General features: G+C 36.6%; 1 protein-coding gene across 1 annotated transcript in view; it reads right to left on the reverse strand.

The window, feature by feature from the left end:
• Positions 1-6,857: 6,857 nt before the first annotated feature.
• LOC145962135 (protein Wnt-6) overlaps positions 6,858-25,496 on the reverse strand; it is a 35,686-nt gene continuing 17,047 nt past the window's right edge. Inside the window, exons 3-5 of the mRNA XM_083083025.1 lie at positions 10,387-10,506; positions 9,855-10,048; positions 6,858-9,272 (exon numbers count right to left, since the gene is read on the reverse strand). Of these exons, the coding sequence (XP_082939151.1) occupies positions 8,811-9,272; positions 9,855-10,048; positions 10,387-10,506 (776 nt within the window). The 3' untranslated portion in view covers positions 6,858-8,810. The remainder of the gene's footprint in view (positions 9,273-9,854; positions 10,049-10,386; positions 10,507-25,496) is intronic.

Raw genomic sequence — 25,496 nt, forward strand, 5'->3', positions numbered from 1 at the left:
GATAAGAAAAATGATAACATTTTATTCTTTTTATTTTATTATTTTACAAAAATATTTAATGCTGAAAAATTGCAAAAAAATGTCCACGTCAGTTCACGTATTGTCAATAATTACCAGAAGTCCTGTAAAATTTATTTGCACGTGCTCCAAAGGCAACGATTTTTGCAAGATTGATTTAATCGATTCAAGTAATATAATAATATAACGTGAACAAAAAATTCGATTCTTAAGATATAATCCATCTTCCAAAATATACAGTCGCATTTAATGTCTCAAAGAGATGTACCAATCGATATAAAGAATCAAGGTGTTTTACTTTATTAAAGAAACGAATGCCCAATCTCGTCACCAACAAGTAGTTTCTCATATAAATCATTTTCGACAGATTCACGGCTGTCCAGAAATTTTGTTAATTATCTGTAGGAAGGAGTTCATCTTAAAGGGTCCAGGATACGCAAAAGGCAAATGATCAACGCAATCTCGTTACGAATCGACGAAGTGTATATCTTTTACGCTCGATTTTTATATTTATTACATAATCGAATATTTGGACGATATATGGGAATTAATTAATCGCCAAATGGAGCATGAAGCGATGTGCTTGATCAGTTTTATCGAAGGCTCGTTTGTCGAACGAAATGGAAAATGTCACGGTGCAGCGCGTCGGGTCCAATTAGCGTAACATATGCGAGATACACATAGTGATACATTTAACATTCGTAAAACCTGTTGCGTCGCATCGATTTTCTACTTGCTAGGTGTTAAGTCATGTTTAGCAGCAATCTATCGGCTATTAAAGCATGGCTATTAAACGTGGCTTTAAAGTCCTCGCGTTTCTTTATCTAGATACTATCTGAATAAAATGAATAAAGAAATCTTTACGCGATTTAATACAATGCACGAAGAGATATGAAAAGATAAATAAATATTTGATTATTAAATATTCGTGAAATAAAAATCAATTTACAAAATATAGAATTTAGCGAATTGATAAGTAAATAAATCCGTCTAACGAATATCTACTTCCAAGTTCATGTGAAAATTAATGTTATTCGTAAATATTACAATTAAATATTTATTGTATCATAATTAATAAATATTGAATAAGTAAATATAACTTTTGTTACCGAGAGAAATAAGAATAAATGCGAAAAATAAACAGTAATAATCGATCAAATATCGATCTGCCCGTATATTGAAGAATCTTTGCGTAAAATATGCAGGTACACTTATACTTAAGTACTTTAAGATTGCTCCTCACTTTCGCATAACGATACTTCATGAATGCCATATCGATAAAGTGGCATTCTCGAAATTCGTAATACAAGGATTTTTACAGTAAAATATACAACATTATGTATCTTACAACTATGCGGTTCTCCTTCAGCGCAAACAAGTGAAAAATGTCGGGATAAGAATTTGCCTGTCAGTTTCACTTTAGCGAAACACTTATCGTACATATACAAACGTATGATATATAAGTGTATATGTACATTCATCTGTTAATTTTATACTTTCGCTAATCTGGATACCTCGCGTGCTTCGGAATAGACATTCTAATAAATTTTTTGTTGCATAATTTTTAAAAATGAAGAATGACTCCTTCCCTTTTCTCCTTTTCACACTCTCTCTCTCAGTAATATGACTATTTATTTATGAGAAACGCAATTTTAATATCAATATTGATATTAATGATATCTATTAATATCAATCATTTATTTATTCCCGATAGAAAATTTTTTAATGTTCGAAATGTATGTATTTCGATCTTTCATTAATATTTTTCTTATATATAAATATATTACTTCTCACATAATTTTATTAAAATAGTTCTAGAAATATAAACACAAATATAATATAAACATATAGAAATAATAAATATAAATTTCAAATTGTGATTATACAAACACACGCACCCATCAGAAGAAAATTTAATGATGTGTGCTTTCTTGTATGAAACATCTTATGCTCGAGATTTCAAAATTGATGATATGCGTTATTTACCGCATTATCGTTCCTTGCACTTTTGTAGTTGCGGGTGCACTGTCCCGATGCTGAGAATTAGCCTAATCTGTCCGAAGAACGCGGAAGGTCGCTCCGAGAAAGCGCTAAGCACTACTAAACGTTACTCTAATGAACGCAAATTGCTGTTTACGCAGCGTGGCATAGCTGCATACAGAATACAAGGCTCTTATATTCAGAGGTACGAGGAAAGAGGAAAATCCTTCCCGCTCTTGTATCGAGTAAGTCATCACAAATCGATGTAACATAGTCAAAATTTATATTAAATTATTCATATTGAAAGAAACAACTAATCTCTTCTTTGCATCTAAAAAAGAATTTTTAAAAATGAGACAAATATTAATAATAATATATCGTAATCAATCTTTTTTCTTTATCAAAAATGATTATAAAATTATTATATTTTTTGTTTATATTTCTTATTTATATTTTTATAACAAATAAAAAAATTTATATCCCCCCATAAACTAAAATTATTACTTCCGTCGTACCTTTTCTTTTGCTTCGTCGCTCGTCTTTTTCAGCTTCAATGATTGACCCGAGATAAAAAAAAATGACAAGAAAAGCAAGAAAGAAATCTGTATACAGATAATTATGCAAGACCAGCGTATATCGGTAGGGTCGAAATTCCGAGAAGCTGGAGAAACCGTAAAGATTTCAATGACCCTCTCTACCTACCGCCGTAGTAGACCTGCTTCGAGGTGTGCTTCTGGCACTCCTCGCGGAAAAGGAGCAAAAAAGAGACGCACGAAGGAGAGGAAAGATGCAACGAGGATATTAGAGGATCATCCTCGGAGAAAAGGAAAACGAAAAGGTGCAACGGTAAAGGACACCGTTCCATGATGGAACCGACGACGCGAGGAGGACGTAAAGAAGGAACAGGGGGAGGGAGGAAAAAAAGAGAAAGAAAGAGATAGAATCCTGCGAGAATTTCTCTTCCTCGCGAGGAACGTACACGGTGGCCCGCGTTCGGTAGAATTGGCGCAGCGGCTTAAAACCCGTGGAATTATCCTCCTGTAAACACCTACCTAATTAAGATTGGAACATTTTAACGTCCCGCTCGGGGACCCCAATAAACCGCCTAACGTACGGCCAGTTTGTTAGGCGCTTATGGGATCGTTTAATTAATATTGGCATCCGCGGGCAGCGCGTCCGGACTCTCGAAGCGGTTACCGACGACCACCTCCGGCGCCTCGGTGTCTTGGTAGATTACACTTGCAGGGAGAGAACTCACAATTTGCGTGTGTAATCTCGCATGCACGACAAACGCCGGCACTCGCCTTCGCGTGTGCGTGATTATGCGTAGGTCGGTCCGCGACCGGCGCCCGAGCTCGGATATATTAGTCCTGAGGCTGGTGGTCATTTGCTGTGTCGTGACGATACACGTTCGATGGTATCCTTATCGGACCTTCATCCTTCATCGAATCCTGTTTGCTACGCGCGATCACATTACTTAATTGATCGCGTACATGTTTTTTCAGTTTATATTAAGCCATAAATTCTCCGGAAGAAATATTCTTAATACTCTGAAACGCGCAGAGAATTTGTATTAAACTTCTTGAAATATATTCTATTTTTACTCCAAAAATATCACTGTTCATATTGTATATATCCTCTGTGCTTAAATAAATTTTATATTAAAAAAACGAAAATTCTTTACAAAAGTAACATGAAAATATTCATACAAAATTTTTAGATTATCGCGACATGATAACAACATTAAACGTATGTGCATAAACTACGATAAATGTATGTGAAATATCTAAAAATTTTATTACATCATTATATCTTTAATTAAAATGAAAGGAGCGCAAGCATTGCCATGTAAAACCGTAATGCATCATCGGAAAATTAAAATATTTTATCAATTAAAAAATATCACGATATCCCTGCACATGTTTTACTTTTCACACGACACCAAGACTAAAATATAAAACAAATATTTCACATAAACGTAACAAATATCCCTAACACACAGACTTTGCAAATCTCGAATAGATTCCTTGTCACATCTCATGTAAGCTGTATTCGCGAAAGCCGAAAAAATTGCAGTCAGTCGGGACACGCGAGGAAGGTACACAAACGGGCGCTCGTTGCCGTAGAAATTTATCATCGACTTCCACGAGACGAGAGAAACGTGGAGCGGGCGAGTGTTTGCGCATTAAACGCGAGGGTTGCACGAGAGAAAATGGAGTCACGGCGCGTTCTCGACGTGTTCTTGCACGGTCCCGGAGAGGGCGGCCAGGGCCGATTAATCACGGTCGCATTTTGCGGTTTTGTCGCGCGTCACGACCCACGTGCGTTCCGCGGGCCCCATTGTTCCGCGCCTAATCGTTCCGGGAACGATGTCGGACAGTCGTACGTCGTGGGAGAGTTCCTGTCGTACGTAAAGTCCGCCCGCGGATCCTTGCGTACGCGCACATTTTACGGAGAGCCTGTTCTCCGACCTCAGGATCGACACTGCACCAACGTTCGTTTGAGAAATTAATATATATTTATTTTTTTTTTTCGTTTGCATATCGCAGATAAAATAATAATCTAAAAGAGAGCAACAAATGTCACTAAATTAAACTTAATCTAAATGCTATCGATGTAATCAAAGTTTAGAAATTTTATATTAATTTAAAAATTGATATTAAATTTGAATGCGTATATGATATGTATCAATAAATAAGTACAAAATTATGTCACTTTATTGTTCATGCGATGACGATCGGCGGTGAAACGAAGATTGAAACCGCATTCTCACACCGTTCCTGATGGTCCGATGTTTTCATCAGCGCGTAATAACCGGTGTACCGCGTTTTTTCCTCCAAAATTGAATTATCGGCAAGTCTCGCTTCACCTCCACGGGAGGGATCTTTGTCAGAAGAATGCCCGTCTCAGCTCGAGAGGAACGAAGATCGGGAATGCGGGTGAGAAGGGGAGGAAAGAGACGAGAGGCTGGAGATTCTAAAAATGGCGGACGGACCTACGGCGCGCGGTAACTTCGGGGCCAATTTCGAGGGGCCATTTTTCCCCCGAAGGGGAGAACGTCGACGGCAGCCGAAAATTACCCCGCTCGGACCACCCAGTCGTGCCGCGGCAGACCAATCTCCTGGCCATGGGCTAATCGAGTCCAGACAGTCCCCCTTGGTGGGGCTAATTGCGCCTCACCACTTTCGTACCTCCGAGAGGTCGACCTCTCTATTAAGAGACTTTTACCCGGACGCGCTCGCACGTCGCGCCGTGCCGCGTCACGTATTAAATTGGAGGGTGTAAGCTCGCCTCTCTAAGAGTCTTTTCTTTAAAGAGGGTTTTTCTTTTTTTAGAGCGGTTTGTGTGGGAATGCGTGGAACCGTTGGTGGTGAATCGCCGAGTTAATCCCGAGTAATCTCGGATGTTCGTGATGTTATGCGGGAAATTTTCTGTGAATATCATGAGTCGGACACTGCGATTCAATGTTGCAAAAAGCGTTATTTATTTGTTATTAGATTATCATTTTCTCTCTCTGATTATTTTGTATTTATATTTGCAAGTGGATAATGTATAAAATCTTTGATCTAATAAAAATTACAATACATACCAAGCTTTTCTTTCTCTAATTAAAAAATTGGAAGAAGGAAACGAAAATTTTTTCTGAAAAATACATCTAATTGTCTAGAGATTCTACAAATTCTATCATTAAATTTAATTATAATTTTAATTAAAATTTTATTAAAATTTACTTAAAATTTTAATTAGTTTTCTGTACAAATGATAATATTTCATAATATTTCATAAATATTTCATTATTTTGTATTTTCACAAATAAATTTTAATATGTATGTTAAAATCAATAGTCTCATCACTATAACTGCAAAATTAAACTCTCAGTATTCAATATAAATCAAGAAGAAAATCTGCTAATTTTCAGAAATTTGGATTTGAAAACGCTGTTGATAGAGCGGAAAATGTAATAAAAAATAAAGCATAAAAAAACAGGAAAAAGTTTGCTTTTTTCAGTTTATGGCTTCCGTTATCGCCAAAAATGCGTCGAGTGCACGCGATATGACGCGAGTCTTCGGCAATCTTTATGGTTATGCGAAATTCCTCTCTTTTGACGATGGCCATAAAACTATTTTACAAGAAATGGTAGTAATCCTTTATTGCCCGACAGTCGACTGTCGTGTATAAACCTAAATTACAGGTAAAAGTTCGTGTTTTACACGGTACCTTGATTTACGAGACCTCGGTGTTTCCTTAATTTATCCTTATTACCACGTCTTCAGATGAGAAAGGTACAAAAAATTCCTCGTCATTCGAAAACATCTTTCGAGATTAATTTTTTAGCGCTTCGTTTTTTTCAAAGTTTGACAAAAAATTTTTTTAAGTGTCCTATCCAAATAATAGCTATCAACAAAATCAGAGAGAAAAACAAACTAGGCAAACATCTAACACTAACAATGGCCTGAAGACTGTTGACACGCTCATTCTCGAACTCTAAGGAGAAAACGAAACTAACACGTACAAACAAAATAAATTTTATAACACCGATTTCTCTTTATCACCTTACTTAAATTTATTTCTGCTATCTAAGTTAAATATTTAACGAGAAAAAAAAGATTTCAAAAATTTCGAATCTGCAATAATATGCTTCATACTTGTCAGATATTACTATCCGTTAAATATTACGGGATACGTTATATAATCAAAACTAAGATATAAAATAACTATAAGATAATTTTACACTTACCTGCAATTATAATAGCGCGGAAATATTTATCGGTTAATCGTAGAAGGATCACTCGAAGTGGAGTTGAATACAAGTTAAATGCTGGAATTTTAAATACAATTAATCATATATTTTTTCCTTTTATATATGTTCGCGTTCTAAAATGAGTTGTTACCGCTAATAAATCTTAATACTAACAAACGAGATTCATCCGTGAGTACAATTTTTTTATTCATATTGCACAAGAGTGCAAATATTAATAAATTCAGTCTTATATACACAAAATGGCAAGCCCTGTGGCGCGATAAGGCTCATTAATCGATAAAAAAATGATTATTCGAGAAACGGAAGAAGCTCGTGTAAAACTCGTGGATCGATACATACTTGACATAAGTATCGATCGATCGAACCACGACGTATGGCACAAAGCTTATATATCACGCGAGAGAGAAAAAGCAAGATAACTGGATACACACGCACATGCGTGAAGCGAAAGCGAGGTCCCGAGTTTTCCGACCGTAATCAACAAGAGAAAATTTGCATGAAAACTCGATGCGACATAGTCGAGTTGTTTCCGATATGTCGTTAATGTCGAATTGATCACTCGGGATTTCGCTCGAAGCCCGACCTCGCGGCGATTCAAGCAGAAAAGCGATTCACCGGGCATTACTATGCGAATACCGGCGCGTTATGATGGTTCGACGGATATACTTTACATAAATTCATCATACGATTATACGTGCGTATTAATATGTATTACGAGCACTGGAGATACGTGGAAAGCTTCAGCTCGAGTAAAAAAACCGATCATCTTGCGTCGGCGATACTGATAACAACTATTATACGTAGGATCGATTCTACATAACAGACACCTGTTAGACCTCGTCAAAACAGTTTGTTTTCATTAAAATATATAGAAATTTTTTCACTAAAAATGCAAAAAATAAATTAATAAGATTTAATAAATCCTGAGGATATTTAGACATTTTATTATCGCTAAGATTAAAAAAAACATTTTTAAATAATATTGCCAATTATTTTATCTTATTGAAGTTTGAAGAAGCCAACAGTCTAATAAAAATCCAAAGGGCGAATGTAGAATCGATCCTGATTATAACAATAAAAATCTTCGAGTGCAACCTATATTATCAGCATTGATATTTTATCGATACGTCTAGTTCTATATCGAAAAATGTCCAGTTTTATCGGCAATTCATAGATACATAATCCAAGATATGTACTGTCCCGCAAAACGCGAAGAATCGCGTCTAGTTGCATCGCGACTCGCGTCTGACTCAGCACGCGCATGCACTACTGACGTTCGCGATCGCGCTTCTCGTGTTCGCGCTTACGATAAATCTTTCTAGAGATCCTAAATACATACATCCAGAAACCTAAATTTAATCTAAGACCGAGAATACGGCCACGGTAAATCGTAAATCACATGTCGTCTGAATATTCATCAATGAACATTCATGATCGAGCCGTAAAATCTTAAAAGTTCATATATATTACAGAACATTATAATAATTATTAAACGTTATTATAATAAACGTTAACGTAATAGAGCATTTTCATGAACGGAGAGATTATATCGATCACTATAACAGTCTTGATAAAAGACGAAAAATTTTAAGCAACGTATTAAACATTGAACAATCTTAAAAAAAAAACATACTTCGTATGTTAATTAATTGATACACACGCAATAATATATTAAATGGCTTGGATGTTGCAATAATCGACATAAGTTCACTAACGCCTCTTGTATAAATTGATAGCGAGGAAAAGTTTGATAGAATATTTCTTCCCATTGTTAATAAAACACACATTTTCAACATTTAACTATAATTCTCTCCGAAATTCTGCAACTTCGATTATAATTATATTCTGAGTTGTCTCGTTATATTTTTCATTTACAATGAAACTCGCACACAAAATATAAATCATTCATCCCGGCTTTTTGTGTCTCCTTAAACTATTCTAACACATGCAAAATCGATGCAAAATTTCGATGCAAAATTTCGATGCGAAATTTTGTTGTTATATATCTATATCGTTACATCAGAAGTTTTTCACTTACATCGTTTACACTCTAGCGACAAGTGTTGACGGTCTTCTTGACGAGGCATGTGTTGCACGTGACCTCACAACACCATCGAAACCTGCATTGGCAATTGATCTTCTCCTTGATGATTCTCGTATCGTAACCTCTGCCGCAGCAGAGCAACTCACAGCCCTCGATCCCGGGACTAGTCGCATTGCACTGACGATCTGTCGTCCCTAGCGAGCCGGTCTTACGATTCAGTTTGCAAAAGTCCGGCGAGTCTTCGCTGTAGATCAGGTCGAATCTACCGGGCGGCTTGATCGTGGGACCCTCGGTGATGAAATTGTGACCGTCGTTGCTGGGAATGACCTTGGCCGCGCCGTCGAAGGACTCCTTCAGGCGATTGCCGACCTCTCGGAACGACGGCATTTTGCGCCAACAAGTACGTACCGTACAGGAACCAGAAAGTCCGTGACACTTACACTCGGTCTTCATAAAGTTGCGTACAGCCTGAGGAGCGAATGTAAGCAGCACGTCGAATCGTAATATATCTTTCAATGTCATCTTTCTAATCTTTCTAATCTGTCCTGACATGGTTTTAAGATTCTAACAACGATATAAAGCAACTCAATCCAAATACATCAAAGTATTAATAGTAAATGAGATGTTAATTTTATATCGATTTATTTATATCGATATAAATCACGTCGCCTATTAATTATAGCCGTGACGATTGTAAAGTCAACCTCTAATTTTGTTAGAGTGTTAAAAATGTTAAAATTTATCATCGTAAAAAAATAAAATTAAAATATACATTGATTTATATAATTCTAAAATTTTATGTATTTTTTCGAATAAATATAATTTCCTATCGTATTTCGCAATTGTGTGCAATTATGAGAATGATACATAATATTTTCACGAAATTATGAAAATATAGAAAATTAATAATATAGATAATATAGAAAATTACAAAAAAATTAATATCGTTTATCATCAAGCATAACAATAAGCATAATAAACAGATAGAAGAAAGACACAGTATATTGATTAAAAATGCATAAAAAAATAAATATAAAAAATAATTCTTACCAAACGTCCAGCATCATTGTTATGAAGCTTTACTAGCGTTTTAATGTCACTTCGTTTACGATAAGGCGCATCCATAAAATCTCGGGATTTTCTGAAGCCAAAGTTCACATTATCGCCGCATCCACCCCATTCCCATTCTCCCTCCGTTGGCAAACTTTTCTTGGCTGCACGCATAAATTTAGCCAAACGATTACCTGCGCAAAAATCACATTTTTTCCCTTTCTTAAAATTTAATCGCAAAAATGCTGATATCACGTGTAGTATAGTGTGAACAAGATTTATATGTACAATTCTGAGAAATTTATTATTGATATTATACTACACAATTTCCTTGATTAAAATGTAGAGATATAAAAGTATATAATGCTTTTTATTTCTTGAAAAATAATAATAAATAAAAATAATAATTTAGTGTATTGAGGAAATTTTTACAAGTTTATAGATTATTGTAAATTTTCTCTTATGTGAGATTAATGAGAAATCGATATATGCGAATTAAATTATAAGAGAGATTAAAGAAGCAAGCTTTTACCCTTCGACGTCATCTTATCGCAGGAACATTCCACGAGGTCACCCATAGTACAGGCTCTCGTAATCGCATAAGTAACTCCAGCGGCGGTGATGGCATTCACGAAACCCGTCTCTCGCGTATCTGAAACATATGGTGGAGAATCCAAGATCAATTAATGGACTATTACCATGGTAATAGTACGTAAGCGACGTAACGATTCGCGACATAAATCACCGATCGTGAAACAAGAAGCGTGCTATGCACATGGTAAGCGAGTGGAAGTAAAAAAAATTAGCAAAATTCTTTTCCCGATCGCGTATGGAGAGTCTCGAACAAAGTCGGAGGAGGATGCTGGCAGATAAGAAGCAATGTCGGCGAGTAAAGTTGAAGAAGGTCGCGCAATCAGATCGCTCGAGAAACAAATCGGATTACGCGTTGATCGGCGAATAAGACAATTTAAAGTCTTCGTGTGTTATATGAGTGTGTGTGTATATGTATAAGAAGATCTTTGTGATGTACATTAATTAATAATGTAAATGTGATGTACATTAATTAATGATGTAAATAAATTCTAGAAAGTTTCATATTTAAGAATACTTTTGCGCTAATAAATTCCGCCAATTTGTTAATATTGATCGTTTAATCAAAAAATTTTGACACAGTTACATTTTATGTACACTGCGTAGTAATACGATTGAGAAATGTGCAATATTACACTCATAATAATATTACACTCATAATAATTTTGTCATTAATACTTGTTAAACCAATAGTTTTAAAAATACTGAAACAACTTTTCAACGAACACGTCATTATACTTGGCTGAATGATTTAGGTCAGATCTGTACAGGTATAGATTACGACAGCGTTTAATCATGAACGAGTTATATAGATCGAAACATCTATGACATTGCAAGATCTCCATACATCGTTATTCATATGTCAAGTATAAAATAGAGATGAGATGCAAGGTATAATTTAATATTAGACATGCTGCACACGTAATAGTTTATATGACAAGATAAAAGTCATAGATAGCAATTAGTCGATATAATAATATCGCATGATTAACGTTTGCTCGAAACAGGAAATAGCAAAATTATTCAACAATGTCGTAATTTCTCATTGGATTAGGTATACAACAAGCATTCTTTAATACTACAATTTCTTTCAATCACTTGATTTTGAATCCCCACGAGATATCAAATTGCATTATTCTATCCGGTAGTTTGGTGAGTTGTGGGTGGCGCCGATCGCGAATAGGCCTCACGAAAAGATCAGCATGAAAGGGGGATATCGTCAATGTCGAAGGTCTTGGGAGCAGGGACCCATTGGTGGGTCCCACAATTTCAGCCCACGCTTGTCTGACTGCGATAGGTGTACCCATGGGGATCCAGAGAGACTCGCGCCCGGTGCAAACTCCTCCAGTGAAGCGTGTGCGTGTATTCGGTTTCACCTGTCACGTCTCCACTCAATCATTAAGCGGACAATGCACACGACGCGGAATTTCACCCCTTTTCAAAACGGAATATCGCTCGGTCGACCATTGTCTCTAGCCTCTAGCGAGCATCCGGTTTTCGCAGAGTGCACGTCAGATTGCGTTTTTATTTTCGCATTCTACGTGTGCATTTCACACGTTTCTTTAACTCTTACCTTATAAATCATTATAAATCATTCTTGTTAATATTTCTTTCTTGTTGATTTATTTAGCAGTTTCACTTGTTTAGTAAATCAAACCAAAATTTAATAGTGAATGTTACTGACATATAATGCAGAATTTAAATATACGATGCATCTTCTTATTAAATTGACATCGTCCTTCTTGCGAAATATTCGTCGAGAACCGCGATCGTCTCGCGGATCTCGAATCGCATCGATATGATCTCTGCTCCGACGCCGATACATCGGAATTAACTCATAACGTGGAATGCCCGCCCAATTACGGATTCCAGCGAAGGGAGAGAAGAGAAAATCGGTAGCCATCGTGAATATCGAGTAGCGATGCATCGACGATGCAAAATTGCACCGCGATCGCATCTCGGTCCTTTTCAGAAACTTGTTATGCGATTCGCTGTCAATTATCTCGATATAGACGGTGATGTTGTGATAATATCGATCCTTGTGCCGCCGACGAGAAGAACAACACGTATTGTTCCGATCCTTCTCTTTGCATTTATCATCTCCTATTTTTGTTTACTTATGCACGTCTATCGTATCTTATAAAATTATTATTACATATAATTCCTTTAAAATTTCTGAATTTTTTAAACGATATCCTCGCACTATTTATATAATATCGATATTATAAATATACAAAAAAAAATAAATAAATAAAAACAAATCGAGTGGAAGAAAGAGAAAGCACATATGTGTATCAAAGTAGAAAACCGGAGGCAAACGCGGAGATGAGACGTACGAGGTCCGGATGGTGGGCTCCACTGCGACGCTAGGGAGGAGTTATACGCGTTAAACCTGGTTCTCCGTGGTTCCCATGGATTCCAGGCGGGTATCTTCAGCGCGGATCGACAGCGCGGACGGAACGGGAGGACGCAGGCCTGGGGAGAGAGAAGAAGGCTGCCTGCCACCGCCCGCGTATCTTCTGATACATCGCCTCACCTTTCAGTGCGTATTTAAACGATACGATAGTTTTATACGAGCGATCTGATATCGGTGCCTCGAGAGCGAGAGAGGCCTGGCTGCCTCTCTTCTCGTCTCTTATTCTTCTTCTTCTTCTTTCTTCATGGCCGATCGATCGCTCGTTCCATCTCGTTCCGGCTCCGTTCGAAACGGCACATCGGGCCCTTTAACATGACGGAAGCATCGAGCTCTTTCGAGCTCACGCTGCCGGATCGTTTACGAAAGAGTCCGCGTCCTCGCTGCTCTTTTTTCACAGTCTTCTTCTTCACTCGGATCGCCAGGCGCCATTGAGATTGCTCCGAAATCTGAAGGAATCTCAAAAAACTTGAGAAAAAAGTAATCGAGGATATTTTTCGAAATATGACAAAGACACACAGTCAAGATTTTTTTTTCTTCAACGCATCGAAGTTATTTCAATATGTTATATTGCAGCGTTAACATTTTAAGCATTTATGTGTGTGATTTATCTGAATAATAATAACTTATTATTATATGCTTGAAATATTTATATATAATATATTTAAAATATAATATATATATTTTTTTATATAATATATAACATTACCTAAATTGATGAATTTCGTGTTAATCAAATTTCTATCAAAATAGATTCTAACGGAAAGCGGATGGATTAAATGGAGTAAATTGATCAAGGAGAGCTGTTCGATCTGTGTCTCGAAATATTTCTCTGAACGACAATTCATCTGAGCATTTTGATGATCGCCACGATGCGCGAGGAATGCCGAAGGTGCAGAGGAACGGCAGATAATATAAATCACTTCGAATCAATTAGACACGAGGGATCGCGGGCCGATGATCTCTTCGCGGTGCCGCGCCGCCAGCTGCACCTGTGAGCCCTTCGTCTCGGGTCGCCCGGACGGTTCGGCCAATTATCAGCATTCCGGGGCATTATCCTCAGAGCGGGACTTACGCCGTAATTTAATTGCGCGAGTAGTCTTCTCCTCTTCTTTCTCCACCTCTCTCGCGGCCTTCTTCGGCTCTCTTTTTCGCAATGTTTTCTTTCTCTCTCGTTCTCTTCATTATTGTAAGCGAGGGTATAACTCGGATGGCAATAAAACACGTTTGCATAACGAGTAATTTCATTTCCGAAAATCGGAAAATATTTTTCCGAAGCTTTTATAAAACATACAATCGTCTCAATTCGCTCGTGTGACGCTGTTTTCGAATACATGAGGGTAATATAATATAAATGATATAACATGTAGCTGAGATGTATGACTTGGAATGACTTGGGAAAAACATATCGATAGATAATTATATCATAGATACTTTGGTACGTCATGTAACATCAGAATAAATTAGATGCCAATATAAACATTCGAAATATACAAAAGTTTCACTCTCGACTTACGTATTTGAAACAGCGATACGTGAATATTGTCTCTCGAATCTTGCCTTCAAAATATCATGAAAGAACGCTCGCGATGACCGACATGCACTTTTCATTCAGTTTTATGAATTGTTTATATCGCTAATGTCTAATATTTCCGAGTCCTTTAACAGAGAATTGACTCTTCCAGGACTTATTTATGGGTAAAAAGAGATTATATCGCCTGTCTCATAGATTACTCGCATTGCATCAGCCTCATCGATTGATGGATGCATAAATATACACGGTGCATTCTTTCATTACTGTATACTGTGAAAGAGGAATATCACGAATGACGTTTCACTTGCCGCAAACATATATACATACGTCGAGATGATCGTGATCCATTTGCTTGTCAATTATGTAACCTGGATTACGCGGAATATCCTTGTGCTGTGTAAGTGTACGCGCGTATGTTTTTATTCACTGTGCGAGATTTCAATGCGACGCAATCCTAATAATGACAAACCTTAAGAGACTAATTATGTTAAACCTATATGTTACGATATGAATCATATAACACGTAATTCAAATGATCAAGTTTTTTTATTTCCTCCCACGTATATAATTTTCTTCGATAATCTTCTCTAATTGTACGTTGCAATCTTTTGCAAAGAGAGATCCGAAAAAGCCAATCATAGTTACATTACATCATTTACATTACACATCATCAACTTTATAAGAATTTTCAGTAGAAGAATAAATGAATAATATAAAATTTTATTTATAAAGAAAATGCAAGTATATAGCTTTCATAAGTCACTGACATCCTCGACGTAATGCTAGATTACCGCTACCAATATCTGATATACATTTGTGGGAATATGCAAGAGCATGCAAATGTGCAATTGCGTTACATTGCAGCTGTGCAAGTCTTGTAGGAGTTTAACAAATCCCTCGTAAATCTCGCGGTGATTAATCGATCGGTCGAATCATGCAAGCGCGCAATTTGCGGCGATGCGTCGGGCCGCCATTGTAAGAATTATGTCGCCGTTGTGCTCGATCGACGCACGTAGATGGTATCGATCGTTCGTTCTCAACCGAGTGATTTGTTTAGCCGCGAGACGATCTATCGGGCACACCGGATGTACCGATTCATGCACAGTAGAGATCTTGCTTGGTATCAACCCTCATTCATTCTTGACGATTCTTGTTTTCGATACCGCAATTTATTCTTAACACATTTATCGCAATTTCCAATTGTATTATTTTTTTTACATTACATATAATTTAATTCCGAATAGTTTATATAATGCAGTAATAAAATGTCTAATAAGATATTTTAAAAACGTGTTATTAATATTATTAAATATATAAGAATTATTAAATGTTTCAACTAAACTTTACAGTTGTACGCTTGTAAAATGTTATAATAGATAAGAAAGATGTAGATCTTTTAAAAATTAATAGTTATCGTATTTTTCGTTTCTAACCAGACAAGTGAATAGCAGTTAATTTGAAGAACGCAGAAAAAATCGCGACAAAATCACCATAATAATATATATACAATGTTAATATTACCCTCTTATTTCTAATATCTTCCTAGAATAATTTACATATATTTCTCGTGTGCATCATTTTCGTACGTACCGCGTGATAGCGTAAAAATACAATGTACCTGAGGGCACAGAAAAAGGAGAGAGAAAAGGGGAAGAGAAAGGATACAACATTAGACGATGTAGGCGAACACGAGAAAGGAAAGAGCGGACGACGTTGAAGCAGGTTAAAGCGAAAAGAGCAGCGCGAACGACGATAAATCTCGATGCGCATCCGTAAATAAAGTGGAGATTCAATGAGGGAGGAAGATAGCGCGAGCTTAGAGGGCCACGGGGCGAGTGGACCGAAGGAAGGTACCAGCAGGATCGACTCGATCGCTCGCGCGTGTACCTCAGAGATCGTCGCGACGAACCCGCTTCTCGATTCTTCGAGGGAGAGATTCTCGCGCTTATACATACATATAACAGGGGGGAAGGGGAGGAAGCCTTTCCAATAAATACCGCGCGAGAAACGGACGCATGAATACCGGCAAAAATCGCGGAATGACCAATTGCGGCGGGAGCTCCTCCGGCGCGTTCGCCTTTTCCTCGCGCGGATTCCAGCGGATTTTTGAGCGCGGCCGTACCCCGCTGGATTCTGCACTCTTGCAAGAATTTCTCTATATCTCTGTCTCTCCTTTCTTCCCCCTCTTTCTCGCGAAAAGAGAAAACCGAGTTCTAAGCTGCGTTTCAAGAAGCACCAAGCGTGCCTCGTCGTTGTACGATGAGATACCGTGGCAAATACCGAAGAGACTGGAGGTAAATCGAAGGAAACGATCTGCTCAAGCGTCTTATCGTTTCGTTCACCTTCTTTTGTATGCTCTCTCATACGAATCAGGGAGTGAAACTCTCCGACCGCTCTCCATATTTAGCTTAAAATGATCCGATTAATGTTATATGTTGAAGAGACGAAGCTGTTGATCATCAGTGAATATTTTAATGCAAAATTGTCAAGAGACCTCTCTCTCTCATTTTAATGAAAATTATCTTGCGAGATATATAGAATGTCGTTAAAATTTAGAGAACAAGAGATTAAAGTTATTAATTTTTATATCTTACAAAAGAGAGAGAGAATGAAAGTTTATAAAATCATCAAGATTCACGAAAAATAGTCAAAATTTAAAATATAATAAACTTTAATTTGAAATATCATGAATATTTTTAAAGCATAAGAAATATACAAGCACATTAAAAGTGTCGCATGATAGATGTGATTTGAATATAATGCACACGAGAGAGTACGCAAGGAGAAGAAGAGCTTATTCGCCCGTTGTCCAGTCCGTAAGACTCGCGAACGAATGCACCAAAGTTTTGACAAAAACCCATAAGATACGGTGAAAGAAAGACAAAATAAAGACGACAATCGCGCCGGTAAGTCCTTCCTCTCCTCTGGGTTTCTCCCATTCTTCTCTCGACGCCGTGGAATCGACGAAGCATTCAAATGTCAGGCCGACAAGATCTAACGGAGTAACAGATCTGTCCTGGTCCTTTTTTTCGTCAGTCTGTCCTATGCTATCTTCTCCTCCTCTTCTTTCTCTTCCTCCTCTCACACCCTTCCGCGTCCAACGAAGAGTTAAACGTACGGTAGTCGAAATACAATAAATGCACGGGACACTAAACTGTTTGCTGTTGTCAATCCTTTGTGGAAAGAAGAGACCAGTCCGAGTATCCTCGCGATACAGTAGGCCTATTGCTTTTTCAGGTACAGTTCTTACCAAGAGTAATCGCACAAAAGCTTGGTTAAAGCTAAATAAATGTTTAACTAAAACATAGACTGAAATTTTCATGGAAAAATGATCACGTTTCAATTGAATCTAATGCATAATTTTAATCCAGCTTCTGTATTCTTTGTAAAAACTGTATTTGGAAAAGCAACATATATATAAGCCCATATATATCGATAATAGCTAATGAAATAAAAAATTCACAATTGAATAAACGCAAGTTCACGTGATACATATTGCTACTTTTTTAAATCACTTAATTAAACCACTTTTGAGGTCTGATACAGAGATTAATTGTATGCACGCAGTTGCATCCCGCGTATTCTGTTCCATTTATAGATTTCGTTCGTCGAGAATGCGCGCACGGTTCACGTTCACGGTTAACATTGGAGCTAATAGTGTTAATAAAATGACACGGGCTTTCGTCTTCTCGGCAAGTAAGACGAGAAATATTCCTTCTCTTTCTCTTTCTCTCTTTCTTTCTTTCTTTTCCTCTTTATGCGTTTATTTCTCGCGGGATACCGCGATACGGGATACCCGCCTGTGTCGAGACGGTCGCCTTTAGTCACGGATAATTTCCTTCCTACCGGTTTTTACCACCGCTCGAAAAGCAAGAAAAATCGGGTTTTTCCGTCGCCTTCGTACTTCGACACGCTTCCATGATCGACGCTCATGGTTGCCATTGTTGGTGCTGTCGCAAGGATGCCACCGCCTCATAAATAATTCATGTAAATCCGAGCTCACTTCGGATCGTTCGGTGAGCCAAGAGTATTTTGCGCAAATCTTTGACAACATTGTGTGAAAGTCGAAGGCGAAGAAACCCCCCATAGCGATTCCCATAGTAATCCTAACTCTAGTAGCACCGCATGATATTGATGGTTACTGTGAAAATGTTCTCGATGAACATACCTTCCTGATTTGCTTCATTAACCTTCTTTAAGACAGGCAAAAGAAAGGTCAATGTACCATCACAACGTGAATATAATTATTTTTAAATTCTAGTCTAACTCTATCACTGAATTCATATTTTAGACAAAAATAAAATGAAATGCATGAAGATATTTGACATTTAACAACCAATTATTTTTTGCAATTATTTAAAAATTAATTTTATAATTTAAGACATGTTGTACGATACACAATACTTTGTATATAATTTATTTTAATAAAAATAAAATAAAATTATTCTTTCGAAATGGTTCTTCATCTAAATTTAAATGTATCTAGTTTGAATAAAAAATCTATTATGATCGAAATGTATTTTAAAGTTAAAATACATTTTTATTTGCTTATAAATTTAAACACAACACACAAATATATTTGCCAATCTTTGTCAAATATAATTATAAACTCTCACTGTGTTTTTAACATTCCCCTCTCGCAAGTAAATTTCTCCAATCTTGGATGCACTTGAACTTTAACATTTTATTGACAATAATTCACGCACAGATCCACGGGAATCAAAACGGACTGAAGCTCGAACGACGACGCGGAGAACAAACATCTTTTAAAAGCCTTTTAGTAGGTGCTTGACACGTATGCGTGACGTTATTTAATTTCTGTACGTGCGAGAACGATGGGAAATGGCAGAGGCGCGAAAGCGGGCAAGCCGGGAACGCTATACCGAGCGCATTAGTTAGCGCCGCATTCGCAAGGCGACGAAACACTTAGCGCCATGCCGCTAAATCCGTTTCAGTCCCTCTGATTATCGCTGCTTCGCGTTCGCGCAAATTTCAGCGCACGGTCTTAATACGTTTAAGGGACGAGTCAAGGCCGTAGGCCTCGCACGACAATATTCCCGCAGGTATTTCGCTTCATTTCGATCGATAACATATGAAAATTATAATAAAACGTGTAAGATATTAATTAGAAAAAATCAATCTCTATTATTCTAATTAAAATCAATTAAAATCAATCTAATTAAAATCAATCTCTATTATTCTAATTAAATAAAAATCAATATTTTTATAATATCAAGAAGAACATTTCTATATCTCTCGTTGTAGAATCTTTCAATCTTGTATTTCTCAATTTGAAACCTCACGTTCTCGTCCATTTCTCATATTCTGTACATTTCTATGTTTTATAAGAAGTCATCCGAGGATCGTAAAATAGGATGAACGGAAGATTTTACGAGCGATATTAGCGGGATCGTCGGCGCCCTCACTGCCAAATAATTAGTACCCGATTTAGTGGAGATTCCATTAAACTTGCCGCCCTGTCCTATTAGGGATAAAACCCAGGCAACCCCGCGAGAAAGATTCGAGAAGCGCGGGCGTACCTGTCGGACCACCTTCGTGGAGGAGCTGCGGTAACACATTTTATTACGCGTAAACTGTCCTTTTTATTTTTATCAGATATACCAGCGCATCGAAGGATCCTCCCATCTTCCCGCTCTTCCCTTCTCTTCCCCTCCATTCTCTCCCAATAGTCTCGTATATATTTCTCAATTTACAGCACTTTTGATGCGATGAAAGCTAGTTATTATATAGAAAAATTATTGCCAATATATGTATTTATTTTTAAAAAATATGTAAAATATATTATATTTTAATTAAGCGGTTTTCATTGCTGCATTCATCATTCATAAATCGCATCTTGAAAAAAATTTCAATTTGCGGAAACATAAATGATATCGCGATCGTTCTCGCGGAAGAAAATTATTTAATGGGCAAATGCACGGACTCGGTTTTATTAATGTCCCAAGGTGAGCATCCTCGTTAAAGAGTTGGGAAATGATGAAGAAAAAGAGTTGTTTCCATGAGGTAATCCCAAGGCAGCAGAGAGCGTTAAAACGCAGTAAAACAAAGTCGTCGCGAAAGCGAGGCAATCACAATCCAATTGCTGCCGATAAATCGACGTGTATCGTGACGCAACTCGCCCCACGACACTTCAACGTCAAACTTGGATTGCTTGAGAAAGTTCTTCAGACGAAAAAGTGCACGGTCCAACCATTAATCTGGAGTTTCTTCTCAATGAAAAAATAAAATCATTACATTGATTCTTCCTCTCCTCTCAGAGTTCATATCGTTTCAGAGGAAAGAAGAGGAGAAAGAGAGAGCAATTTGTTGATTCGAAAAGGCGACCACTTAGGCGATTGTTTTCTTCGTCACTCCGTGGATTCCGTGGAATCTCGGAATGAATGAAGAAAACCACTCTCTTAATTTGGCCCAGACCCATCGATTCCAAGATGATCGTACCTGCGAGAAGAGCCGGATCTCTGCGTGGAGCAGTACCACAATAAATTCCTGCCTTCTCCGCTTCTCCTTTACCCCCAGAGGTAGCTCTTTCCACGGGTTTTTGACGCCCGTGTTCGTCTTATCGCGACACGCGGCACCCCTCAATTAAGAGGTGCTGCTCGTCCACGAATGTTATACCAGGCTCCGTGGGCCCCCGGGATCCCCGCAGGACCACACAGCGGGAGCTACCTGCCAGGTCTAACCTATCGGCCGCATCGCGCCCATAAAAATTAAACGTCGCCAGATAAATAAACGTCAATCGGGAATTAAGATAGGCGCCGCCGGTAGCATGGATCCTCATGCGCTTTTTCCCCTCTTCTCTCTCTCTTTCTCTCTCTCTTTCTATCCGCTCTCCTCGATCAGGCATCCGTTAGGAATTCTTCCCTAGAGTTGCATCCGGGAGTGGACAGATAAGCGACATCGACCTCTGATGTATCGTCAGTTGAATTTTTGTCTTGGGAAAAAGAAACTCGTTGATACATTTTGTTGTGAGTAATAGAAAATTACCGAATAACCACGAATATGTAACTGAACAAAAAAAATTCCATTCTATAAGAAAACTTTTCTCAAATAAAATACCTTTTTTTCATTCTACTGAAACTCTAAAGAGTGCTAATTCAAAAATTGTCGCGAGAGTTTGCTTATACAATACGACTGGAAAATATTGTTATAATGCTACATTATTGCTTTCTCAACATTGGCATTATTTTTTTAAACATTCCTATTTATAATAAAATACTGTTTTATTGCTATTGTCTGATATATTACTTTAATCTTTTTTTTTACAAAGAACAACAACTGAGAGTAATCAAAGTTCTTGTTACCTTACCCTGTTTCTGTTCTCATTTCTGTTTAGAAAGGAAAGACATTTACTTTCACATTTCTCATGAAACTATTTTTTTCTAAATTCTCCCGAAGAGAAATTACATTGGCGACAGATCGAACAGCAGGATTCAGTAGCTAGACTCCACGTGTTCTTTGAAATCTTTCTACTCAAGACGGGTGGCCCCGAAAGTCGTTATTTCTCCCGCCTAGATTTCTAACGGCGATCTGTCTTTAGCTTGTAACAGATAATAGTCTCGACGTATATCAATGGACCCTATTCACCATATCCCACAAATTCTGCACTTGTAACAAACGAGCTGTTACGCTAGAATTGAAAGCGACAGCTTGATAACGAATTTTTTCTTCGATATTATATATATATATATATATATATATATATATATATATATATATATATATATATATAAATTAGAATTCTTTATAATACTTGAAATTACATACAGAAATAATATCGAAGAAAAAATTCGTTATAAAAAAAGCTTGCCACAAAATTTTTTTATGAATAAAATAATAATAAATTGTTTTATAAACAATCTGACAAAATTTAATTCTTGGTTAAAAATCAAATATAAATAAGAAAGCAAATTTATATAAGCAATTTATATTATCCTAATATACAATAATAATAGTTAGTACTCAATATAATAATAAAATTACTCTTTAATAATGACAATTCGATAAGAGAGTACAATAATCCCAAAATATGGAAAGAGGAAAACACACAGAGATGCTGGGACAATGAAAACAGTAACGCTTACACGGGACGTCCCAGGGTAAGCTACCCACAAACGGAATCGCAGATAAATGACGATGGCGAGAATTGTCATCCGGAACGACCGGTTAACACATCGTTGTCTCTGTCATCGATCCGCGTCCAATAACACATCCAGTAGACGAGATTTATATACCTGCGGTTTCCCTAGCCTTTTACCGAGAAACCCACTATTTAAAGTATAAAATTTTGACACCATTGAATGCTTCGCGACATAAAACGGTCCTCTAGGCAAACTAATTTATTCTTTTTATTCTTTTTAATCTTAATATTAATTTTACACTATTGTTTATTATTTATCTTATATATGAATACATTTATTTATATTACATATATGTGTGTGAATATTAATATTTCCCTTTCATTATATATTTATATAATGAATCTAATTATCTCTCGTTACGATTAATCGTGTGCAACTATTATTAATCGTTTGATGCGAAAGAAAATTTATATCTCCATCTGATACAACCGCTGTAAAATAATAATTCATTGGATACAAAGATAAATACATTCGTATCTGATAGAAACTAACCGTTGAAGCTAGGGCTACAAATTATTTACAACGCGGCGCGAATAGCACCACGAACTTTACGATTACCCGATGAAGCGTATAATTTGATTTTGTCGTTTTTATGGCGCGGTACCAGGATCAGGCCAGGTTGTAAGTGCCAGATGGAATACAAATTAGGTTCTCATTTTCCCGCTGCTAAATTTCAAACTAATCTGATAGCAATATTCTTAATCAAAGCACAGAGAAACTAAAAATTTATTATATTAAAGAAAGAGAGAGATATCAAGTATGTATCCGGATTGCAAATCTTTTTCTAATATCCTTCTTTCAAAGAATAAATAATTACAATTAAATTCTCTATCTCTGAATGTTTGAAAATTATTAATAATTATTAATAATATAAAGAATAATGAATAATTATAATAATGAATAAATATAATTATTAATAATTATTAATAAAAAACCAATTATTAAAAAAACAAAATTAATAAACAATTATCAAAAAATTTTACATTTAGAAAAATCTAAATGAGAAATCAATATATTGGTAAAAGATTAGAGATTTGCTAAGAAAATATGAGATACATGAGAATATTTTAATCGTTAGATCTGAATAAAATTTCGAAAATGTCATAACATAACATTTAATTAAATGATGAATAATACCGATCATATATTGTTTCACATGTATAATAGTATGTTCCCGAGATTTAATCATCTAAGCACACCTTTTCGTTGTTGCATCTCGCGCGTGTTACATTAATTGGAATTCAATTAAAGTGCCGATACGCTCAGGATCAAGCAATATGTATCGTTAATCTTAGGTATAACAACGCGTTCAAGGATCGTGTCGATCTTATTTTGATCGAAGACACGCGGAACGTGTCAGCAAGATTCGTTTAAGCGCAATTTGTATTCAATTATTTCATCAGCTTATCTCGTGGCGATACTGAATTGGTCGTAAAACGCGGTATTACGGAATTCGTCTCGCGAGAAATATCGTAATTAAAATGTGGAATAATCGCCGTGTACAACATTCGATACAGCACAGCGATATCCATCAAATATTCAGATATTCATTCGATTTTACATCCATAAATAGATGTGTCATATTTTTTAATATTGTTTCTTCCTGCTTTTTCATGGTAATCACTTTATATGAATCATACATCAAATGTTAATTATATACCTATGCATCAAAGAATAATAAAAAAAATTTTAACCTTATGCAATCTACTTTTTTTCCTATTCAATAACTTTTTTGTATAAAAGACCTTGATATGATAGCAAATGGTGACAATTGTTTAGAAATCTGAATATTATGAAATACTTGGAAATTTGAAGTATTTAAAAATAAATGGAAGAAGCACAAAGTGTGACGCTAATTCGCTTAATTAAACTATCGTTTTATTTTTTTTTATATGGGCCAATGGACGCGCGCTGTCTTGTTAATAATATACTATCTCTCGCATCTCACGAAGAGAGCGAATGCCGATCGTCAGGCATCCTCGGCGGTGTCGTGCTTAATTCGATCATCGATCGTCGGGCGTGGATTCCACGCGCGTCCGCGTTTAACATCTTACCTGAGAGGCCCCCGACGATCCTGCATCGAATCACGATCGATGGGATTGACGGCGATCTCTAGATCGCGAGAGCGCGGATAAAGGGGAAGGCGCGGGGAACCAGATCGAAAGATGATCGGTCGCGGCCCGTCGTGGCAGTGAGGCTTTAATTAAGGCAACATATAGCCACTAATATTCGACGGACAGTGTCAATCTGTCAAGCTACCATAAGACATCGATCTGATAGCGGGTCCTAGAGACCGGCACAGTCTATTGGACATGCTGTCTTCGATTTGCTTGTCGTGGCCAATCATCCGGAATTAATATATCGGACGGTTAGCCGCGCGAGCGACCGAATCACGCGGACAGCTTCACTTTTCGTCAAGCGTTTCGAGTTAAGGTTTACCTCGTGGAGAAAGAAAGAGAAAAAAAAATATTTGATTATGTATGAGAGTCAATCGATCGATGATCGAGATGAAATTCGTTCACGCTTGTGTACCGATTCTCGCAGTCCACAATTCAAATGCATTGATATGTTTAAGTAAAAAGACCGACGAAAATAATATTCGTAAAAGTACATTACAGTCTCGAATAAAATTAGATCGAAAATCGGCATCTCATTAGCATCTTGCACTAAATTTGTGAAATATATTCGATAAAATATATAACAATAGTATACAGCTTTATTTCTGTGTAAAGAATGCATATCTTTATAAGAGATAATAAATTGGAAATATATAAATGTTTTAGTTAATGTTTTACAAATAATTAAAATAAGATTTAATAAAATTATTTTATTATATCTCATGCAATTGAAAAAAAAATAATCTGACATCTCTATAAATGGAAAATTATATTTATATAAATATAATTCCTCGTTTTATTTTATCGTATCTTTTTATTTATCGTAAG

This window comes from Camponotus vicinus, unplaced genomic scaffold (genome assembly GCF_025532165.1).
Source record: "Camponotus vicinus isolate PSW18456_S1 unplaced genomic scaffold, iyCamVici1.0 SCAF_11, whole genome shotgun sequence".
NCBI classification, from domain to species: Eukaryota; Metazoa; Arthropoda; class Insecta; order Hymenoptera; family Formicidae; genus Camponotus; species Camponotus vicinus.